Here is a 24,608-nt window from a genome sequence, read left to right on the forward strand (position 1 = left end):
CATGGACCCTGCCACTCATGTATCTCCTCCGGATCCCCTCGAGGGGTCTGCGGGATCCTCCAGCACCCCATTGACAATTGAATCTTTGTCAGCCATTATGGAAACTTTTGTGTCCCGGGTGGAAGTGGCTTGTCAGGGACAGGGCGCAAGAAAGCGACCCCCGCCTAACCCCTTATTATCTGAAACCTCGGATTCAGACTCTGAGCCTATTTCTGCAGTTGCAGGTACTTCATCTGGTATTGGTGTCTCGGGTCCTGTCTCTTCAGACAGTGAGGAGGATGTTTCGGCATCAGCCATAGCCCGAGAGGAAGCGTTGGTAAACGCACTCATTGTATCTGTTCAAGAGACTTTAAGGTTACAGGGTATTCCATCAGAAATAGCTGAAACTGAGATCCCTTTTGGGACTAAAAAGCGCATCAAAGTGGCAAAGGTTTTTCCATTGCCCAAATGTTTTGGCAATCCAATCGATGAAGAATGGCGTCTGCCAAAACGCACTTTTAATATTTCCAAACGCATTGACAGGCGTTATCCGTTTGAGGAAACCCTTATTAAGAAATGGACAGAACCACCTGTGGTGGATTCACCAATTGCTAGATTGAATAAAGCCACGGTTATTCCTTTGGAAGACGCTCCGTCTTTTAAAGATCCAGTGGATCGCAAGATAGAAGCTATGTCTCGCACCATGTTTTCCTTGATTGGATCAGCTTTCAGGCCAATAATTGCTATTGGTCTGGTTTCGCAGGCTGTAACTGAATGGACTAAGTGGTTACGCCGGGACTTAGAAGAAGTCCCTCAGGCGGTATCAGATTTGTTGGAACAAATGATACAGGGGTTACAGTTTGTATGTGATGCGGCGTTAGACGCCACTCCATTAATGGCGCGAGCATCAGTCTCAGCAGTGGTTCTCAGGCGTACACTGTGGCTAAAAGGTTGGATAGCCGACCAAGGTTCCAAAAAAGCATTGGCTAATATCCCCTTTTCAGGAGAACGTCTATTTGGAGCCAACTTAGATGAGATCATTAAGGATCTCACCGGTGGAAAAAGCACCTTTTTACCGCAAAATTTTAAAGGTAGAGGAACTCGTCAAAGACGAGGGCCTTCTTTTTCTGCTCACAAGAGGTTTTTTCGTCCAGCGGGTGAAAAAACTAAGTCCTCCAAGCCTCCTGCAGGAGGCATCAGGGGTCGTTGGTCGGGCAAGCAAAAGCCCGCCCCCTCCAGACCTGAAGATAAACCATCCAAAGCCTGAAGGTGCGCCCCCACCCATAACTGGGGTGGGGGGACGTCTTCGCCGGTTCCCGGATCCATGGCTTTCCAGAATCCCGGACAAATGGGTTTGCGAAGTCATAAAGTCAGGGTACAAGATCGAGTTTCGATCTCTCCCACCGGCGCGATTCTTCCCTTCCAATATCCGACTATCTCCGGATCGTCTAGAAGATCTGCGGAGAGCAGTCACAGATCTACTACAACAAGGAGTGGTAGTCCACGTTCCTTGGACAGAACGGTTTCAAGGGTTTTATTCAAACCTGTTTACAATACCCAGGAAAGAGGGCAAAGTGCGTCCAATTCTGGACTTAAGAGCACTCAATTCTTTCGTCAACATAAGAAGATTCAGAATGGAGTCCATTCGCACGGTAGCAGCCTTCCTGCATCCAGGGGATGTCCTAGCGTCCATAGACATCAAGGACGCCTATCTTCACATTCCCATTTTCGCAGGACATCAGCGTTTTCTACGCTTTTCCGTAGAGGAGAACCACTATCAGTTTGTGGCGTTACCTTTCGGTCTCGCCACGGCTCCGCGGGTCTTCACAAAAGTGTTGGCCCCAATGTTGGCACTTCTGCGCCAAAGAGGTATATCGATTCTAGGTTACCTAGACGATCTTCTGCTTCATGCAGAGTCTCCTCAGACCTTGCTACAAAACATAGAAATTACTATGATTTCTTTACAGGAATTCGGGTGGCTGGTGAACCAGCAAAAGTCCTTTCTGGTTCCCACCCAGAGGCTCGAATATCTGGGTCTAATTCTAGACACAGTCAGGACAAGAGTGTTTCTTCCGGTAGGGAAACTTCGAAAGATTCAATCAGCAGTCCAGTTGTTACTGTCCAACAGCTGGTCTTCCCTTCGGACTTGCATGAGGGTTCTGGGGTTGATGGTGGCTTCATTCGAAGCAGTCCCATTTGCCCAGTCCCATACCCGAATTCTTCAGCAAGAGATTCTCCTCAGATGGAATCGGAATCCGGAATCCCTGGACAATCAGATACGATTGAGCAAACAGACCAGAGAGTCTCTGGTTTGGTGGCTTCGGTCTCCAATGCTCAGCCAGGGAAAGTCATTTCTGCCAATATATTGGACGATAGTGACCACGGATGCCAGTCTATCCGGATGGGGAGGAATTTTCGGTCAATTATCTGCCCAGGGACTTTGGTCCCCGGAAGAATCCAGATTACCGATAAATGTATTGGAACTGAGAGCGATCAGACTTTGTCTGATTCACTGGACCGAGCAGCTCCAGGGCAGCCCGGTTCGGATCCAGTCGGACAATGCCACGGCCGTGGCTTATGTCAATCACCAGGGGGGCACCAAGAGTGTCCGAGCGGCCAAAGAAGTGGCTTGCATTCTTCGCTGGGCGGAACGATTTGTTCCAGCAATCTCTGCGGTGTTCATTCCGGGGGTGGAGAATTGGCAGGCAGATTATCTCAGCCGTCAGACCCTGGATCAGGGGGAATGGTCCCTCCATCCAGACGTTTTCCACCAGTTGTGCCTACGGTGGGGCACCCCGGATGTGGATCTGTTGGCATCACGATTCAACAGGAAAGTTCAAAGATTCGTGGCTCGCTCCCGCGATCCTCTAGCAGAAACCGCAGACGCACTGATCGCCCCGTGGGGGCAATACCAGCTAATATATGCCTTCCCTCCTCTCGCGTTACTGCCAAGACTTCTTCGCAGGGTAGAGGAGGAAGGAATCCCAGTAATCCTGGTAGCTCCGGACTGGCCTCGTCGAGCTTGGTACGCCGACATGGTCAGACTGGTGGCGGACGTCCCGTGGAGACTTCCTCTCAGAGAGGATCTACTGTCTCAAGGACCGATCTTCCATCCTGCTTTACGATCGCTGGCTTTAACGGCCTGGCTATTGAGACCCAGGTGCTGAAGGACAAAGGTTTGTCAGCTTCAGTTATTCCTACTCTAGTTGAAGCAAGGAAAGCGACTTCCAGAAAGATTTATCATCGTACATGGAAGTCCTACATTGCATGGTGTGAACCTTTGGGGTTCCGTCCTCGGTCTTATTCGATTAGTCGAATTTTGGCTTTTCTGCAACAAGGGGTTGAGCAGAAACTGGCCTTGAGTACTATCAAGGGTCAGGTCTCAGCATTAGCTATCTTCTTTCAGAAGCCTTTGGCTACTCATTCCTTGGTGCGGAATTTCATCCAGGGGGTGCGACATCTGGCTCCGCCAGTGCACGCGCCGTTACCCCCCTGGGATCTTAATTTAGTGTTGTCGGTTCTTCAGAAACCTCCCTTTGAAGATATTAGGGAGATTCCTCTACCCACGTTGTCCCAGAAGGTGGCCTTCTTGGTGGCTATTACTTCTGCACGCAGGGTGTCAGAGCTGGCCGCATTATCTTGTCGTTCACCATATCTGGTGGTTCATAGAGATAAGGTGGTTCTTCGTCCGAATCCATCCTTCCTACCAAAAGTGGTTTCAGAATTTCATCTGAATGAAGAAATTGTATTACCTTCCCTGTGTCCTAAGCCCAGTCATCCTCGGGAATTTGCTTTGCACTCCTTGGATGTGGTCCGGGCGATCAGGGTATACTTGAAAACGACAGACTCGTTTCGCAAGACGGATTCACTTTTTGTGATCCCAGATGGACCCAAAAAGGGGTTGCCTGCATCTGCCGCGACCATTTCCAGATGGATCAGACAGACGGTAGTGCAGGCTTATTCTATTAAGGGTCGGGAGCCCCCGTTCCCTGTTAAGGCGCACTCCACTCGGGCACTTAGTGCGTCATGGGCCTTTCGCCATCAGGCGTCAGTGGTCCAGGTGTGCAAGGCGGCTACCTGGTCGTCGGTGCATACCTTCTCTAAACATTATAAAATTGATGTAATGGCATCGTCTGATGCCTCATTTGGCCGCAAGGTTTTGCAGGCCGCAATTTGAGGAGACCAGTGGTCTACCTCGAGGGTTTTTTTCCGTTGGAAAATTTTTTTCTTTTAGTCTCATTCTTTGTTTATAATGAGCCTTTAAAACTTCTAGTTTGGCACCGGTTGGGCCTACTAGATTGGATTTGATTTTGTCAATCCCACCCCTCATTTGTGGCACTGCTTCTGGATGTCCCAGCTCTTGAGAATCAAGAAGACTACGTCTGTCAATGAGCGATAGAGAAAAATGGATTTTTGTAAGAACTTACCGTAAAATCCTTTTCTCTTAAGCTCATTGACAGACGTAGTACCCGCCCCTCTATCATTGAGTTGGGTTGGGTTAAATTCTCTGTACTGCTTTAAACAGAACTGATTCCCTGTAGCAGAGAGAGGGAGGATATACCCTCAGGGACTGCCCCCTAGGGTGGAGCCAGAACGTTTTGTCATTCTGCCTAGTCCTACTCCTGCGGAGACAACATAACCCAGCTCTTGAGAATCAAGAAGACTACGTCTGTCAATGAGCTTAAGAGAAAAGGATTTTACGGTAAGTTCTTACAAAAATCCATTTTTTCTCATCAGCATTATATAGCAGTCTTGTGACTTCTATCAGTGTCTGTTTAAAGCATGTTGGAGGAGTTTTCATTCTCCTCTGACTGTCCTATAAGATTGCAGGACCCCCCTGACCCTCTGTCTGGACAGTGCTGATTGGCAATGTGCTGATCACATGCACCCTCCCAAGAAAAAAAAAACAAACTCTCTAGCAATACACACCAAACTGAGCATGTGCAGAGTGACTCCAAGACTCTGCACTATCTGAAGATGGATTGGGGACAATGAAAGAAGGGGATGATCAAAGAAGATAGGATCAAACAGCCTTTTTACACAATGCGGAGGATTAACCCCTTAGGTTCCACAGTGAGTATAACAAGCATGCTTTACTGCATATACAAAATGATATAAATATCAGCGCCGCTCCTCTGTAATATAAATGTGCACAAAGTGACAAGTGCAAAAAGGAATAATCGGTATAATGCGTGAAAATTAAAAGTGGATGAGCTCCTACTGATAAAGTGCGTTTTCTATAAATAGATAATCGTATATGCATCCATAAAATGCATTATATGTAAATATCACCAAATGAATAATACTCCTGTCATTACAAGGAGCGGGAGGGGATGTTTTTTTTTTCTATGCTGAGATCACCATTGAGGTATTTGTAAATTGCTATCATGTCCCCTCTCAGTCGTCCCTTCTCCAGGGAGAATAAATTAAGCGATTGTAGACGCTCTTCATAATTAAGGTCCACCAATCCCCTAATTAGTTTAGTTGCTCTTCTCTGGACTCTCTCTAGCTCCAACACATCCCTCCTGAGGACTGGCGACCAGAACTGGACAGAATAGTCCAGATGCGGTCGGACCGGAGTTTTATAAAGTGTTAGAATTATAGTTTTATCTCTGGAATACATCCCCTTTTTTATGCATGCTAATATTCTGCCAGGAAGATGATGCACAAGAAAACCCACAAACAGTTTGCTGTAGGCAAGCAGACTAAGGACATGGATTACTGGAACCATGTCCTGTGGCCTGGTGAGATCAAGATAAACTTATTTGGTGTAGATGGTGTCAAGCGTGTGTAGCGGCAACCAGGTGAGGAGTACAAAGACAAGTGTGTTTTGCCTACAGTCAGGCATGGTGGTGGGAGTGTCATGGTCTGGGGCTGCATGAGTGCTGCTGGCACTGGGGAGCTACAGTTGATTGAGGGAACCATGAATGCCAACATGTACTGTGACATACTGAAGCCGAGCATGATCCCCTCCCTTCAGAGACTGGGCCGCAGGGAAGAATTCCAACATAACGACTCCAAACACCTCCAAGACGACCACTGCCTTGCTAAATAAGCTGAGGGTAAAGGTGATGGACTGGCCAAGCATGTCTCCAGATCTAAACCCTATTCAACATCTGTGGGGCATCCTCAAACGGAAGGTGGAGGAGCGCAAGGTCTCTAACATCCACCAGCTCTGTAATGTCATCATGGAGGAGTGGAAGAGGACTCCAGTGGCAACCTGTGAAGCTCTGGTGAACTCCATGCCCAAGGCAGGGCTGGAAAATAATGGTGGCACAAAATATTGACACTTTGGGCCCAACTTGGACATTGTCACTTGGGGGTGTACTCACTTTTTTTGCCAGCGGTTTAGACATTAATGGCTGTGTGTTGAATTATTTTGAGGGGACAGCAAATTTGCACTGTTATACAAGCTGTACACTCACTACTTTACATTGTAGCAAAGTGTCATTTCTTTAGTGTTGTCACATGAAAAGATAGAATAAAATATTTACAAAAATGTGAGGGGTGTACTCACTTTTGTGAGATACTGTATGTGTGCAGATCTCATGAACCTTAGCAGCTCAGGGCTCCTCTGGCTGAATTTTCGATAAAACGTGTCATAGATTAGAACCATCTTCACCCATTATTCCTGTCATAAACATTTTACGGAGCAGAAACCAAACCTTCCGAGGCACTAAAACCATGTTATCGTCTCTCCCATTTGCTTTCAGATACACAATCAGTACCCCACAGAGTTCGAGTTCAATCGTTACTATCTCAAGTTCTTGGCATTCCATCACGTCTCCAACCGCTTCAAGACCTTCCTGCTGGACTCGGACTACGAGAGGCTGGAGCACGGTATGTGGCGGCGTTACACGGGGGATCATTATTCACAATTATTTCCAATAAGCGCGGGTCGTGTTTAGGAAAGTCGAGGTTGACGAACCCGGCAGCAATGAGGAGAATGTACGAAGATGATGAATTGTGTCATCCGCATTATTCCGGACCATAAATCATTAGGCAGTTGATTTAAAGGAGATTAAATAAAGGGGACAGTGAACCGCGATGTTGCGCTATTATTTTTCACGTTCACCTACTCATGTAAACATTCTACATTCGAGACAGATGTTTCTCCTGGGGTAGAGTTAGTTGAAAGGATGAGGACACTTACTCTAGGCCCCCCCACAAACGCTGTATGTAACAAATCCCCCCCATGGGTCCCGTAGTGTGCACATTTCAGGCGTCGTCGTGGGTAAAGTGAACTAACATCAGATAGATTACTTTTTTTTTCCTACAATAGTTTTCATGATTTTGCAAAGAAAATAAAGACAAAATGCAAGACACATATGGCACTTTTCCACTGCAAGTACCGGCTCGGCTCCACTCGGCCCTGCTTGGCTCGGTTTGGTTTTCCACTGCAAGGTAACGCATGGTACGGTGTTGGAATGGTTCGGTACGGTTTGACCAATCAGTGGCTAGTAGTGACTAACAGTCAAGGCTGCATGCAAAGGATCGTGGGATATGGTATCGGTACGGCCCTCTTGGAACCACAACCGAGGTGGTACTGTTTAACCACTTTACCACTGGAGGATTTTGCTCTTACGTCCAGGCCACTTTTTGCGATTCGGCACTGTGCGACTTTAACTGGCAATTGCGCGGTCATGCAATGCCGTACCCAAACGAAAGTTATGTCCTTTTTTTCCCACAAACAGAGCTTTCTTTTGGTGGTATTTGATCACCTCTGCGCTTTTTATTGTTTTCGATATTAATAAAAAAACTAAAATTTTGAAAAAATAACAATATTTTTCTACTTTGACAGTTAAATATCCAATATATTCAATTTTTGTCATATATTTAGGCCAAAATGTATTTAGCTACATGTCTTTGACAAAAAAATTCTCAATGAGCGTATTTTTAACCGCTTTATGACCGGAAGGTTTTACCCCATTCCTGACCAGGCCATATTTTGCGATTCGGCTCTGCGTTACTTTAACAGACAATTGCACGGTCGTGTGAGGCTGTACCCAAATTAAATTTATGTCCCCTTTTTTTCCCCACAAATAGAGCTTTTTTTTGGTGGTATTTGATCACCTGTGCGATTTTTACTTTTTGCGCTATAAACAAAAAAAAGAGCAACAATTTTGAAATAACAATATTTTTCACATTTTTTTATATGAAATTCCCCCCAAAAAAATGTAAAAATCAAAATTTTTTATCATTTTAGGCCAATTTGTTTTCTGCTACATAGTTTTGGTAAAAAAAAATCGCAATAAGCGTATTTTGATTGGTTTGCGCAAAAGTTGTTGCGTTTACTAACTAAGGGAAACATTTCTGTCATTTTTGGTGTAATGGCGGCGATCTGCGATTTTTTTTGTGGGACTGTGACATTGCGGCAGACAGATCGGACCCTTGACTGACATTTTTGACACTTTTGGGGGTACCAGTGACATTACTACAGTAATCAGTGCTATACATATGCACTGTTACTGTAATAATGACACTGGCAGGGAAGGGGTTAATTTTATTGGAGAGGGAGGGGTTAATGTATGCCTGGTGCTTACTGACATGTGTGGGGGGAGGGGACTGAGTGACACAGGGACAGATCGCAGGTTCAGCTATGCTGAACCCTGCAATCTGACCCTGCCTGTCTCTTAGGAGATCCGCCCGCTTGTGTAAACACTAGATCCCCGACGATCGGGGAAGAGCAGCGGTGATCACGCCGCTCCTCCCCTGGCCCGACTCCCGCTGTGACTGAATACAGCGGGAGCGAGCTTCCGGCGGCGCGTGCGCGCTGCCGAGAGAGGTGATCGTCTGGTGACGTAGGTCTATGTCGCCAGACGATAACGAACCACTTTGCCGCAGTACAGTCAACGTGACTGGTCGGCAAGTGGTTAAGTCCGGTTCCATGTAGTGGAAAAGCGCCCCCGTACCGTACCGAACCGTTCCAACACCGTACCATGCGGTACCATACAGTGGAAAAGCGCAAAAGCGAGCCGAACCATTCGGTTCCATGCAGTGGAAAAGTGCCTATAGAGGCTTAAGTGGGGAACACACTATAAAAAAATGGGGCGAATGATCGTCCGATTTTCCTCGTTGTTTCAAGTCGTACGAACATTCTCATACAACAAAGGCTTTTTTTTTTTTGTTTATTGTTTCAAATCATGCGAAGTCTTTCTTTTCTGATATTTCTTGTACAAAAATCGTACAAAAACAGTACTCATTAAACGAAAATCGTTTTTTGGAGTTTATCCCTTTGAGAATTTGCGTATGAAAAGTCTGATTCGGCTGTAGAAAGTTGTATACACACTATTCGAAAATGGTAAGAAAATTCTTTGGATCAAAATGTTCACCCGATTTTCTTATAGTGTGTACGAGCCTTTAGGCTCTGTTCACATCTAGGCATTTTTGGGCGATTTTCTGCTTTTTACATGGGTCAAATATCGAAAGAACATTCTTTTACCAATCAGAAATTTTATGCGTTTTGTGATTCGATGGTGCCACCATTGATTTCGAAATTCAACCAACACAGCCTTCAATTTCACCTCATATTGCTGCAGAAAAGAATTTTCGTGGCTGGGAATCTTCTTTTCTTTCCGGGAATTTTCTTTTTTTGCAATCATGCGCATTTCTTTTTTGATTATATTTCTCGCACAATTCTCCCATCATTGATTAGAGAATCGTTTGTTTTTCAAAAACTTTCCAACATGGAAAATTTGATGACCGCACAAAAATCAGCCGTTGCTGCGGCCCTCTAAAGGTGCGAAATTAGAATGAAAATTCTTAGATAAGATTTTCGAAAGAAAATTCTTTCGAAATTCGACCCATGTATGGCCAGCCTAAGGCTGAGAACCAAACTCCTCCATTCTCCTCCTGGCTCCTTCAGGGCTTTAAGTGGGCAGGAGCATGATCAGTTCTACTATATGCCGGCCCACCAGACCTCCTATCCAGCCTGGTGCTAGCTGTCATCTGTACCTAGGACCGCCTTCCAACTCTGCCCCCCTGACTTTGGCTGCGGCTCAAGGCTGTTCCTGCCGCTATGCAAGGTAGGAGAAATGCTCCCTGCCCCGAGGCCGCTCCCACCTGCTAAGACACAAACACAATCTCTGCCACAGCAGAGTGTAAAGGAATACACTGCCCAGTGAGTACAGTGTTCCAGGCATCCTGACTGTCACTGTGCTGCCCCATGCCCCATACTGCCCCCCTCCCGTTATGCTGTCCCTCCATACTCCCCTCCAAATACACTGTCTCTCTTCCATCGTGCTGCCCCCCTCCCATCATGTTGCCCCCCATACTGCCCCCTCCTGACACACTGTCCTCCCATACTGCCCTCCACTGCCCCCCTTCCATCATGCTGCCCCCCATACTGCCCCCCTCCTGTCACACTGTCCTCATACTGGCCCTCCTCTTGATATGCTGTCCTTCCATACTACCCTCCACTACTCCCCTCCCATCATACTGTCTCTCTCCCATCACGCTGCCCCCCTCCCATTATTCTGCCCCCCCATTCTACCTCCTCCTGGGACACTATCTCCCCATACTGCCCCCCTTCCATCACGCTGTCCCCCCCATACTGCCCCCTCCTAGCACACTGTCCTCCCATACTGCCCTCCACTGCCCCCGTTCCATCATGCTGCCTCCCCATACTGCCCTCCACTGCCCCCTTCCCATTATGCTGCCCCCCTCCTATCACGCTGTCCTCCTCCCATCATGCTGCCCCCCCCCCTTCTGCCTTCTGCCCTCTCCTGGCACTCTGTCCCCCCATACTGCCCCCTCTCCCATCGCACTACCTCCCTCCTGTCACTCTGTTCCCTTCCCGTCACACTGCCCCCCCTCCAATCACACTGGCCCTCTCCCGTCACACTACCCCCCTCCCCTCCCGTCACACTGCCCCCCCCCTCCAATCACACTTCCCCTCTCCCGTCACACTACCTCCCTCCTGTCTCTCTGCCCCATCCCGTCACATTGCCCCCTATACTGCCGTCCACTGCCCCCCTCCCGTCACATTGCCCCCCTCCCATCACACTGCCCCACCCTCCAGCCACACTTGCCCCTCCCATCACACTGGCCCCCCATACTGTCCTCCACTGCCCCCCTCCTGTCACATTGTCCCCCTTCTGTAACACTTCCCAGGTACCTTTTTTAGATGGGGTGGCTGCATTCGTTTTCTTGTTTAGACTTTCTTTTATTTTCATCTGGTGATCTGGCCAGTAAGATTATTTTTTTTTAACAGAACAAGCTCTCCTGCAGGTAGCATTTAGAGGGATATGACAAACCATCCCCCACTGACAAGGGTGCTTACAATGATCAGTATGTGTGTGTGTGTATGTATATATATATATATATATATATATATACATTTTTACATATGTAAAGCCTTTATCGTAACAAGAGGATAAAACAAATTAACAAAAAAGCTTCTGGCCCCGACCACTGCTATACTGACCATGTCCACTGCCCTACTGATGTTCACTGCCCTACTGACAATGTTCACTGCCCTACTGACAATGTTCACTGCCCTACTGACCATTTCCACTGCCTTACTGACCATTTCCACTGCCATACTGACCATGTCTACTGCCCTATTGACCATGTCTACTGCCCTGCTGACCATGTCTACTGCCATACTGACCATGTCCACTGCTCTACTGACCATGTCTACTGCCATACTGACCATGTCCACTACTCTGCTGACCATGTCTACTGCCCGGCTGACCATGTCCACTGCCCTGCTGACCATGTCTACTGCCCTGCTGACCATGTCTACTGCCCTGCTGACCATGTCTACTGCCCTGCTGACCATGTCTACTGCCCTGCTGACCATGTCTACTGCCCTGCTGACCATGTCTACTGCCCTGCTGACCATGTCTACTGCCCTGCTGACCATGTCTACTGCCCTGCTGACCATGTCCACTGCCCTGCTGACCATGTCCACTGCCCTGCTTACCATGTCCACTGCCCTGCTGACCATGTCCACTGCCCTGCTGACCATATCTACTGCCCTGCTGACCATATCTACTGCCCTGCTGACCCTGTCTACTGCCCTGCTGACCCTGTCTACTGCCCTGCTGACCCTGTCTACTGCCCTGCTGACCATGTCTACTGCCCTGCTGACCATGTCTACTGCCCTGCTGACCATGTCTACTGCCCTGCTGACCATGTCTACTGCCCTGCTGACCATGTCTACTGCCCTGCTGACCATGTCTACTGCCCTGCTGACCATGTCTACTGCCCTGCTGACCATGTCCACTGCCCTGCTGACCATGTCCACTGCCCTGCTGACCCTGGGCCCTGCTGACCCTGTCTACTGCCCTGCTGACCCTGGGCCCTGCTGACCCTGTCTACTGCCCTGCTGACCCTGTCTACTGCCCTGCTGACCATGTCTACTGCCCTGCTGACCATGTCTACTGCCCTGCTGACCATGTCTACTGCCCTGCTGACCATGTCTACTGCCCTGCTGACCATGTCTACTGCCCTGCTGACCATGTCTACTGCCCTGCTGACCATGTCTACTGCCCTGCTGACCATGTCTACTGCTTTGCTGACCATGTCTACTGCCCTGCTGACCATGTCCACTGCCCTGCTGACCCTGGGCCCTGCTGACCCTGTCTACTGCCCTGCTGACCCTGTCCACTGGCCTGCTGACCCTGTCTACTGCCCTGCTGACCATGTCTACTGCCCTGCTGACCATGTCTACTGCCCTGCTGACCATGTCTACTGCCCTGCTGACCATGTCTACTGCCCTGCTGACCATGTCTACTGCCCTGCTGGCCATGTCTACTGCCCTGCTGGCCATGTCTACTGCCCTGCTGGCCATGTCTACTGCCCTGCTGGCCATGTCTACTGCCCTGCTGGCCATGTCTACTGCCCTGCTGGCCATGTCCACTGTCCTGCTGACCACGTCCATTGCGCTACTGACTTAAGTGGGTTACACACTAGTAGAAAATCTGCCGAAAACTCCCGTCCAAGGTAAAATCGTCCGATTTTCGGCTAGTGTGTACACAACTTTCAGCAGCCGATGCCGACATTTTCAACGAAAAAAAACGGACGGACAAACACCAAAATTGTTATCATCCGTCTCCAGATGACCAATTTTCGTTTAATGTGTATGCAGTATGTCCGCAAAAAATCAGATACGAAAGACTGCGCATGATCTGAAGTTGCTGACGACCCGGAAGTCTAGGATCAAATGTCCCAAAAAAAAAAAAAAAAAATCGGATGAGAGATTTCGTAAACATTATGCACTGTCAACTATAAACGGTTATGACCACTGAGCACGAGAGAGAGAAAAATCAGAGGATATTTCTTCTGATTTTTGTCAAGTGTGTACGAGCCTTTACACTATTCTTAATCCACACTCACACCATTGGCGGAACTACCCGGGTTGCAAAGGTTGAACTTGCGACTGGGCCCTGGCCTTCCGCCACCATGACATGCAGGAAGGGGGTCCGCTGCACAAAATGATCAGCTGCGGGACCGTAAAGGGTCCTGGGACCAATTGGAAGGGCCAAGGTCGGGGGGTCCTTCATGGTTTCTAGCCCCAGGGCCCTGAAGGTTCTAGGTTCTACGCCTCTGAAGACCGAGCTTACACAGACCTTCTAGTGCAAGGCTCCTGCAGCCAATCAGGGCAGCGGAGGAGCACGGGGATTGTAAGTATCAGTGGGGGGGCCATCAAGAAATTACTGAAATGATACCAAATCCCAATCTCAGGGTCACCATATAACCCAGTAAGAGCTAAAACTGGGCTAGAAGGAAATGTTCTAAAAAGCCAAATAAACACATTGAAGAGTGTTTGGCACAATGTCTCTATGTGTATGTATAGAACTCTAATACAAACACGTCTCCATTCCAGTACATAACTAATCACACCCGATCTCTAAAATTAGAAATGTTTAGAAATCCGACACAATACAGCTCGGTTATTGTTTTTGTTCTAAATTAAATGTAGATTTAAACTTTCCAGATTTTATTTGTTATTTTACACTGGAAAAGTAAACTGAATGGGCCTTCATATGGGGATTAAAACTATTTTATGTGAGCGCAAAAGCTTTATACCCCCAGTTATGAAGTAAAGAAATGAGTGCCAGCCCACTGCTTGTATCAGGGCCAGAGGGGTTCTGGGGCCAGGGTCTGCATTCCCTAGTCACTAGAGCTCCAGAAGGTTTTACCCCCCACCTTCATGACCAGGACATTTTTTGTGATTCAGCACTGCGTTATTTTACCAGACAATTGCGCAGTTGTGCAACACTGTACCCAAATAAAATTGACGTCCTTTTTTCCCACAAATAGAGCTTTCTTTTGGTGGTATTTGATCACCTCTGCGATTTTTATTTTTTCACTATAACCAAAAAAAAGAGCGACAATTCTGAAAAAAATATATATATGTTTCACTTTCTGCTATATAACATTCCTAATAAAAAAAAAAATTTAAAATCGAATTTTTTCATCATTTTAGGCCAATTTGTATTCTGCTACATATTTTTGGTAAAAAAAAAATCCCAATAAGTGTATTTGTAGTTATCGCGTCTACAAACCAGGGGAAAGAGTTATGTAATTTTTATTTGTATTTTTTACTAGTAATGGTGGCGATCAGCGGTTTTTAGCGGGACTGCGACATTGTGGCGGACAGATCAGACACCTAACTGACATTGTTGAAACTTTTAGGGGGGGCAATGACACTGATACAGTAATCAGTCCTAAAAATATGCATGGTTACTGTAATAATGTCACTGGCAGGGAAGGAGTTAACCTAGGGGCGATTAAAGGGTTAAATGTGAGCCTATGGAGTGTTTTCTAACTGTGGGGGGATGGGCTTGTGAAATCAACACGGAGACCCCTGATCCTAAATAGGAGGAGCTCTGTGTTGATAGCTGAGAGAACCAACGGTTTGCTGTGTTTACAACAACAGACCGCCATTCTCTCTTCACGGGGAGCGATCGCGGCCGCTTACACAAATAAAGCTTCCATATGATTGTATTTGATTACCACTGCGTTTTTATATTTTTTTTAATTGTATAAATGAAAATAGACCCGAAGATTTTGAAAAAATATATATATTTTTTTACTTTTTGCTATAAATCATATCCCATAAAAAATATTAAAAAATCAAATTTATTCATAAATTTAGGCCAAAATGTATTCTGCTGCATGTCTTTGTTTAAAAAAAAAAAAAAAGTGTAAATTGATTGGTGTACATGAAAGTTATAGTGTCTACAAAACGACAGTATATACAGTGGATTTAAAAAGTTTACACACCCCTGTTAAAAGGTCAGGCTTCTGTGACATTATATAATATTGTATAAATGACACTGGCAGGGAAGGGGTTAATACTGGGGATGATCAATGGGTTAAATGTACGCCTAAATGTGCTTTCTAACTGTGTGTGGGGGGGGGGAAGGGCTCTGTGACAGGCACACAGAGATCGGTGTTTCAGCTTGGCTGAGACACGCAATTTCTTTGTGCCTGTCTGACAGAAGAGCCGCCTGCTTTGTTTACATAGGCAGACGGCTCTCCTGTCAGTTTCTCTGAAGATTGCGGGAGGCCGGCGGCGATCGAGCCCGCTCCTCCCGTGGTCTGGTTCCCACTGTGTCTAACCACTAAATACTAGTTATGGCCGCGATCAGTGACTTATATCGGGACTGTGATAGTGCAGACAATCTGACACACTAATAATATGTGACAGTGTACTAATGACACTGGGTAGGAAGGGGTTAACATTCGGGGCAACCAATGGGTTACGTGTGTGCCTAGCCAGTGTTATTGTGTGCTGATTTTACTTAGCTATGTGCCGGTTTTCATCCCCTGCTTTGCAGGGAGACAAAAGCCACATGTGATTCTGCGCAGTCGGCCCGTGCTATAGCGATAAATCTACAGTGCGCAGTTGGCAAGCTGCTGGAGAAGCACAGAGACCCAGTGATGTCACAGGGTCTAAAATAGGGGATGCAATGTGTGACGAGACCCTTGCTCCCTCGCTTCCGCTCTCCCGACACTCCTCTGCTTCTAGTGAGTCAGCTTGCAGATCGAAACGTCTGATGGTTCGGTCAACCAAGGCTCCGGGATCCGAACTACAGCTATGTGCCGTTCGGAATCCATAAGAACAAACACCAGGCAGGCTGTATGTAAGTTCAAACAGGAAGACATTTATTGGAAGTACACAACACACTTTTATACAGAATTTAGAAAATCCCCCCCCAACAACCGCTTTCCCATTGGTCAATTGCAAAGTACCTGCCGTTCTCCTTCAGGTCTTCCTTAGCCATGCAAATGAGGACTTGAAAATGAGTCAGCCGGGATTGGTCCAATAGTTTGACCAGAAGGACTGTTATGTGTAATGAGACAGAAGCCCCCAGGGGACAATCAATGTACACAATAGCCAGACACGGAACAATGGGAGGTCATCAGCGCTCAGCATGAGACAGGGCAATCCACATTCCCTCCCAATTCACAAACAAAAGGAAAGCCTCTCTGACACTGAAAGATATGTAACACACACAGCACTCAAAAATCACAGACCTCATGGCAAATGGGAACAAATCTCAATATTTCTACATGGAGACATTGCTGACAAATATGAAGCAATCCAAACCATCACCCATCTGTCCAGTGACGGTGAATACCGTCACACAATGAAAATGAGGGGGGGGGGGGGGTTTGGCTGAAACCAAGGAAGGCAAACTATAAGCAGAATAAACGTGAGCTTTAATAATAGGATTTCTTGTCTTGTTTAAGGCACCCTGTTTGAAGATAAAGGAGACAAACACACGAGGAAAGGCTTGTGTATCTGGGAATATATCGAGAGGGCGCACCGGAAGAGCCCCGTTTTCTTCAACTATTTGTACGCACCAACCAAACTGGAGGTAAGGAAGGAGAAAAATGGGGTGAGTGTTGGTAACTATCAGGGGATCCTTACAGCTTAAAGTGATACTAAACACACACACTGTTTAATTTTCATTGTCGCTTCTATTTCTGTATGTGGATGATTGCACTGTAATTATTTTAATTAACCAGGAAAGGCTTACCCCCCCCCCCCCCCTCATGACCAGGCCATTTTGTAATTAACCACTGCAGCTCCATAAAGGTTTACCCCCCCCCCCCCCCCATGACCAGGCCATTAGTTGCGATACAGTTGCGATACAGCACTGCGTCACTTTAACCACTTTTAAGATTTTACCCCCTTCCTGACCAGGGCCTATTTTGCGTTTCGGCACTGCGTGAATTTAACGGACAATTGCGCGGTCGTGCGACGCTGCACCCAAACAAATTTGACATCCTTTTTTTCCCACAAACAGATCATTCTTTTGGTGGTATTTGATCACCTGTGCGATTTTTTGATCATGCGCTATAAACAAAAATAGAGCGACAATTTTGCAAAAATAACAATATTTTTCACATTTTTTTTTATATGAAACTAGACATTAAGCCCGTTAAATTAACGGGCGCTAGAATGTATGTATATATGTATGTATATATACGTATATATATGTGTGTGTATATATATATATATGTGTGTATATGTGTATATATATATATATATCTATATTAATAAAATGGAAGTGTCTCTGTGTCCGTCCCTGTGTCCGTGGAAATGCGCTACTGCGCATGTGCCGCACGAACAGCCGTTGGGACGCAGAGAGACTTCGGGCGGCCGGCCTGCGCTGGGTGGGTGTGTTAGACAGAATCGGATCCCCGCCCACTTCACTTCCTCCTCAGAAGAGCGCGGCTCCGGAGGAAGAGGCCTGTCGGATGATGCCTCGAAGGCATTATCCGACATGACAGAGGCATCATCCGACAGGCCTCTTTCTCCGGAGCCGCGGGGGGAGCCAGCATGCACACAGCGAAAGAAGCAACAACAACAGCAGCAGAAGGTACTTCATAGCGAGCAGTCTCTCCGATCTGTCCCGGCTCCTCTGTGATCACCTCCCCGCCATAAGTTCCAGCAAGTCACCGGAGTCCACCAAACTTCCCACACACCTGCGGTAAATCCACACTGACAGCCCGGGATCTCACCGATCACTCACCGCACTCCCAGCGCTGCACTCTGCTACGATACATGCCGACCTCATGAATATTTATAGAGGGACCAGACAGACCCGCCCCCCGACCAATCCGATTATCCCCCCTGGAGGGAGGCGGTGAAAATTTGGCGGTATGTTTTGGGTCATTGTCATGCTGGAAGACCCATCCATGACGCATCTTCAGGGAAGAAGGTTCTCATCCAAGATTTTACAATACATGGCCCCATCCTTTGGCCCCTCAATGAGGCAAAGTCAGTCTGTACCTTTAACAGAGAAACATCCTCAAAGCATGATGTTTCCACCTATGTGGTTGACTGTAGGGATAGTGTTCTTAGGGTCCTAGTCAGCATTTTTCTTCATCCAAACACGACAAGTCGAGTTAATCCCAAAGAGTTTAATTTTGGTCTCAGAGCACTTTCTCCCAACCTTTTTTTGAATCATTTAGATGTTCATTGACAAACTTCAGACATGCCTGTGCCTTCTAGAGGAGGGGGACCTTGCAGGCGATCCAGGATTTTCATCCATGGCGGCATATTATGTTACCAGTGGTTTGTTTGGTGACTGTGGTCCCAACTGCCTTGAGATCATTCACAAGCTCCTCCCGTGTAGTTCTGGGCTGATCCCTCACTTTTCTCATGATCATCCTTACCCCATGAGGTGAAATCCTGCATGGAGCTCCAGACTGAAGACAATTGATGGTTATTTTGTATTTCTTCCGTTTGCGAATAATCGCTCCAACAGTTGTCTCCTTCTCACCAAGCTTCTTGATGATGGTCTTGTAGCCCATTCCAGCCGTGTGCAGGAATCTTGTCCCTGACATCCTTTGACAGCTCTGTAGTCTTGCCCATGATGGTGAGGTTTGAATGGAAGAAAGAGATTCTGTGGACAGATGTCTTTTACACACATAACGAGTTGTCGTTAGGAGCATCTTCTTAAATTGATAGGACTAATCTGTGTACCACGTGAGCCAGTCTGTTGGGAGCCAGTGTGCCCAGTCTGCGGGAGCCAGAATTATTGCTGGTTGGTAGGAGATCAAATACTTATTTTACTCATTGAGCTGCAACTCAATTTTTAACATTTGTATCGTGTTTTTTCTGGTTGAAATTCTGTCTCTATCATTTAAAATACACCTATGATACCAATCATAGACCCTTCAGTTCTTTGTAAGTGGGCAAACTTACAAAATCTGCAAGGGATCAAATAATTATTTTTACCGCTGTACAGACATATTGCACAGCAACGGTTGGATGACAAGTCTGTTTGCATTGCGTCAGTTTGAACTGTCAATAAAAAAATGTTTTAGTTGTATATTTTGCTTCTTAGCTGTATTCCCCCCTTTCCCATTCCAGGCGTTAAAACCAAGTGCCAACATCTCCACCCTGAGGAAGTGGGAGTACTACACTGAGGAAACGTTGGCATTGGGACCGTCCTATGATTGGACGGCGTCCCCTTCTCGATTACACTCCCCGGAGGAGCAAGTTGATGAAACATCTCAGCAAGGAAAAAGGAAGGTGGTATGGCCGTGTTATGATGACGTCAGCAAAGTAGAGCCGGACGCCATAACGCATCTTATGAATGTAAGTGGGATGGTCAATGACATTGTTACTTTATCGGCAAAGATATATGTGTGACGTGTATTTAGGCTTTAAGAGCTCTGTTTGTATTCACAGCTGAGGGCAGTCTGCAGGTAGTAGACATGAAGACCCCAGTGTCACTTTAAAGTGGTTGTAAACCTTTACCTATTCCCAGTGAATTGACTGGCCTCAGGTGATACACACAGATGAAACAAATCCTCCTACATACGTTGTATCTGTTTATCTTCTCTTCTCTACAGCCATTCAAAGTCCAGAATTTATAAGCTTGTCTGAGAGTTCAGAAAAAGGGGGCGGAGAGCTGAAGTTTCACTCTGCAGAGCTCAGTGAGGAGAGTTCTGAAAGTTGATTGGAGTGAAGGGACTCATCCCCCTTCACACAGGAACAGAGCTGAGGCTGTCAGTTGGAGGTCCTTCCCTGTCACCTTTCTCTTGGTGTCAGGAAAACTTGTCAGTAGTGACTCATTCTTATAGCAGGAGGAGGCAGCAGACAGAAATGACACTTAGTGCTCTGAACTGAGACAAGTACACACAATAGAGGGATATGCTTTGATCATGTTTCATGTCTGAGGTTTAAAACCACTTTAAACCCATCCCAGCCAATCATATGTGTACAAAAATTGTTTCTAACAAACTATATAGAGGACTTTAAAGGTACCTTAAAAGCACATATTGTGCCATTTATTGGGCAAGAATATTATTCATTAAAACCATACAGGTAAAATGTTTTTAACAGACATTAGACACAGTGCCGGCTGGTGCTCCATGGGCTTGGGGGGAGTTGGGCAGCAGACGGACCACGCAATACCCCCCCCCCCCCCCACCGGACCATACCAGCCCACACACCATACCCCCGGTCGCTGGCTCACTCACCCTGAACATGTGGAGGACAGGCAGCAGCGGTGGCGGCTTCTCCTCAGTCTCCTGCGTCTCCTCCTTGACCAATGGCATGGCTTCTCCTTTAGGCCAACCTGATTGGCCAGGAGGAGGATCCGTGTGACAATATTGAATATTCATTCGCTATTGTCTCTCACAACTGGGTGGGCTCAGGGCGCAGTGCTCTGCGCCCCGAGCCCACCCTTTTTTGAAGCCTATTAGAGCCTATGGCTCTAATCACGTGCTTAAAAAAAACCCATTGGAATCCATGCATCTGGCGCCCTGCATGTAGATTAGGGGACCGGACGCATGGATGGCACTCCTGCGCCCCCAATGGACGTGCCACCACTGATTAGACATATCTCTATATAGGAACACTATAATTCCCCAATAGTCACACTTATCCGTCCACCCTGCTGCAGTTGTATGGTGGATTGTCTCACCATAAATTGCTTTTAACGCAGGTGCGTTTCTCGGGACAAGAACCCGCTTCTTTAGGAAAGTATTTGATGGCGAGCTTTTCCAACAATAATCATATAGTAAACAATATCTTCATACAACAGCTGACATTTTCTGCCCCTTCTGCCCACACAAAGTGCATTTGTGCTACAGAAGTCCATAAATGTGTATTAAAATGAAGAAGTAACTTAAGGTGCCAAAAATTCAATAATCCACAAAAAAAAGTGCTTCAGTGCTTGAAAAGGTGTATAACCATGCCAAAGAAGGTGCTTAGAGACTCAGCCGGTGCGGGGTGCTCAACTCCCCTTTTGTGTCTCCACTCACCGGAAGTATTGGACCCCACGGCTGTTTCAGTCTGAGGTCACAACAGCTTAAGGAGTAGTAGATGTGTATCACCAGTCCTCCTTGCAGGTATGGCACGCCATTCCCCACCGGTGTTATAATCCTTTGGAGGCTCAAAGACACAAATAAAAGGTTACCATTGTGAAATATGTAAGAACTTTAATAATGCGCAAAGGTAAGGAAACTTACAAGATCAAAGAACACAAGCCAGCCGTAAGGTGTACAGTTCTTCCAGGAACTCTGTATGCGTTCCACAGAGTACAGGAAGTGATGTCAGTGGTTCAGCATACCGGAAATACGTTAGCGCGTTTCGCCCCACCTTCCAGGGCATCATCAAAGGACATTCACCTCAGAGCTGCGTGCAGGCAGCCTATAGAAGTGGATGCAGCAGCTGCACGGGCACAGTTGCATGTCAAAATTTGGCATTTAGGCAGATGTTTGTGCACAGATCCTAACGCAGGCACTGTGCATTCAAATCTGTACACCCGCTGCTGCCTGAATGTCACATTTTGACATAGATACATACTTAGTCTGGTTGAAAAAAGACACAAAGTCCATCTAGTTCAACTAATAAAAAGGGGAAAACAAAACAAAACATTTTTTTTACAATCCTATACCCACAGTTGATCGAAAGGCAAAAAGCCCCAGGGAAGCATGATCCAATTTGCTCCAGCGGGGGGAAAAATTCCTTCCTGATCCCCCGAGAGGCATTTGGATATTCCCTGGATCAACTTTACCTATAAATATTAGTCCAACCAATAAAAAGGGGAAAACAAAACAAAACTTTTTTTACAATCCTATACCCGCAGTTGATCCAGAGGAAGGCAAAAAATCCCAGCAAAGCATGATCCAATTTGCTCCAGCAGGGAGAAAAATTTCTTCCTGATCCCCCGAGAGGCAATAGGATATTCGCTGGATCAGCTTTACCTATAAATATTAGTACCCAGTTATATTATGTACACCCAGGAAAGAATCCAGTCCTTTTTTTAAAGCAATCTACTGAGCTGGCCAGAAGTGATTCTATTCCACATGCAACTGTGTCCATGCAACTGCTGCATCCACTTCTATAGACTGCCTGCACGCAGCCCTGAGTGGACGCAGGCGCAGTCAAAAGCAATTCAGCATGGAGGACAGGTCTCAGCGCTCATCTTAGCCCTGGTTCACACCGGCACGGTTTTGAAGTCAGCTGTGTGATTTACTTTAGCTGTGCGATTTAATGTGCGGCTTGCTGACATCTGTGCAACTTCATTTAACAGATGTCAATGCAAGTGGCACAGAAATAGTACAGAAACCTTTTTCAAAGTCGCTGCGACTTCAACTGTTCCATTGCCGCAAATATGGTGCGACCTCCCATGCGACTTTGAACCGACAAGTCGCATTGGGGTGAATGAGCACCCAAAATGAAACTTTGATTCATTTAATGTAAACGTTATAGGCAGCAGTTGGCGCTCTGTGTGGCCGTGGGAAATCTCGCTGAATTATGTTTTGTTTCTTATGTAAAATGTACTCTTTGTGTGTGTGGTGGTTTTCCATCCTCCGCTATCTGGTTCGGATATACAAACTATGACGAATGTATTTGTGCTCAAAGCTGTTTTTTTTTTCATTCGGATCGGCATTGGTGACCTTAAATAACTAAAGACTCTCCAGGGTCGTAAATGAAATGTTACTGAAAATTTAAGCGTTCCTCCAAAGTGACAGTTTAATTGCAGCTCCATGTGGAGTCCCAATTATCATAAAACAAGATGCCATTTACTGCTTGGGCTTAGTAAATAATGACAAAAACGTAGCACTAACCCCCCCCCCCCCCCTCCCCTGCCAAATCCATAGAGCAGGCGGCTTCTCTGTAGCTGGCTGGAGATTGGAGGTTGCATCATATTACTGCCAGTTCTGGACCTTCATACCATAGCCAAGCCTGAGCTGGCGGAGAGTTTTATGACAACAACATTTAGGAATTGGCTTTGCCAACACCCATCCACAGATCAGCATTCATTTCAGATCCGGTCCCGGTGATTTTCCACCACTTGCAATACCAAACAAGCCTTCTCACTCCTTATCATCCACATCCCAACAAGACCCGTAAATCACATTCCCATCTTGACAGCGGAACAATAGGTCGGGTTAAGGACGTGTTATTGCACTGCCCCGATCGAGTGTCCTTCCTCGCTAGAGGCCGTTCCTTCGTAAGGCTCCAATGTTAATCTTGGCTCACCTCATTTCTGGTGTCATCTAAAGGTTCCCCTAGAAGGGAAATCCATAAAGAATCTGTTTTTCATTGGGGGGGGGGGGGGGGGGCAGCTATCTGATGAAGTTTGCTCAGGACAGTGCGTTCTGATTTCAGGAAATCGAGAGACTGGAGAGCGCCTTGAGTCAGAGTTCAGATCGATGGCAGCTTCTGTGGGAGAAGACGAAGGTGAAATCGAAGGAGGACGCCAAGACGGAGATTGTGAGTGTCGGGCTGTTCCTGTACTGTATTGTCCTGGGACGCTTGGATGTTATTGTGGTCCTCCGCATGAAAACTTGGGCAGTCATCCATGTCTTTGATTATGTAATAAAACACCAGAAGTCATACACTTTCCAAGTCTAAACAACATTTTCAATCCAATTAAGATATCAGTAAGGACAAAGTGAGCTGTACATTGTCCAGTGTTATATGCAGTATGTACGGTACATTCATAAAGTATTCACACCCCCTTCATTTTCTCAGTTTTGTTATGCTGCAGCCTGATGCTACAGTTGTTTAACCACTTGCCTGCTGGGCACTTTTACCCCCTTCCTGACCAGGCCAATTTTCATTTTACAGCGCTGACACACTTTGAATGACAATTGCGCAGTCATGCAACACTGTACCCGAACAAAATGTTGTATAGTTTTTTTCCACACAAATATAGCTTTCTTTTGTATTTAATTACCACTGGGTTTTTTATTTTTCGCTAAACAAACCTAAAAAGACTGAAAATCCTTCACTGATGTGCGCTGATGAGGCTGCACTGATGGGCACTGATGAGGCAGTACTGATGGGTACTGATAGGCTGCATCGATGAGCACTGATAGGCTGCATCGATGAGCACTGATGAGGCTGCACTGATGGGCACTGATGAGGCGGCACTGATAGGCTGCATCGATGGGCAGTGATAGGCTGCATCGATGAGGGTGCACTGATGGGCATTGATGAGGCTGCACCGATGGGCACTGATGAGGCAGCACTGATAAAAGCAGCACTGGTGGGTAGCACTGATAGGCGGTTTTAATGGCCACTGATTGGCAACACTGATGGACACTGATTGGCAGCACTGGTGAGCACTGATTGGTAGCACTGTTGGGACTGCACTGATCATCAGGACACTGATGATTAGTGCCAATGTTAACAC

At 46.7% G+C, this 24,608-nt stretch overlaps 1 protein-coding gene across 4 annotated transcripts in view; it reads left to right on the forward strand.

Annotated features, from left to right (window-relative positions):
• The window catches only part of SBF2 (SET binding factor 2), a 645,230-nt gene that overhangs the window by 602,330 nt on the left and 18,292 nt on the right, over positions 1 to 24,608 (forward strand). For all 4 annotated transcript variants that reach the window (XM_082270857.1, XM_082270858.1, XM_082270859.1 and 1 more), the window contains 4 exons: positions 6,693 to 6,819; positions 16,687 to 16,814; positions 19,322 to 19,549; positions 23,579 to 23,683. In XM_082270857.1, the coding sequence (XP_082126983.1) occupies positions 6,693 to 6,819; positions 16,687 to 16,814; positions 19,322 to 19,549; positions 23,579 to 23,683 (588 nt within the window). The remainder of the gene's footprint in view (positions 1 to 6,692; positions 6,820 to 16,686; positions 16,815 to 19,321; positions 19,550 to 23,578; positions 23,684 to 24,608) is intronic.

This window comes from Pelophylax lessonae, assembly GCF_965119305.1.
Source record: "Pelophylax lessonae genome assembly, chromosome: 10".
Lineage (NCBI taxonomy): Eukaryota > Metazoa > Chordata > Amphibia > Anura > Ranidae > Pelophylax > Pelophylax lessonae.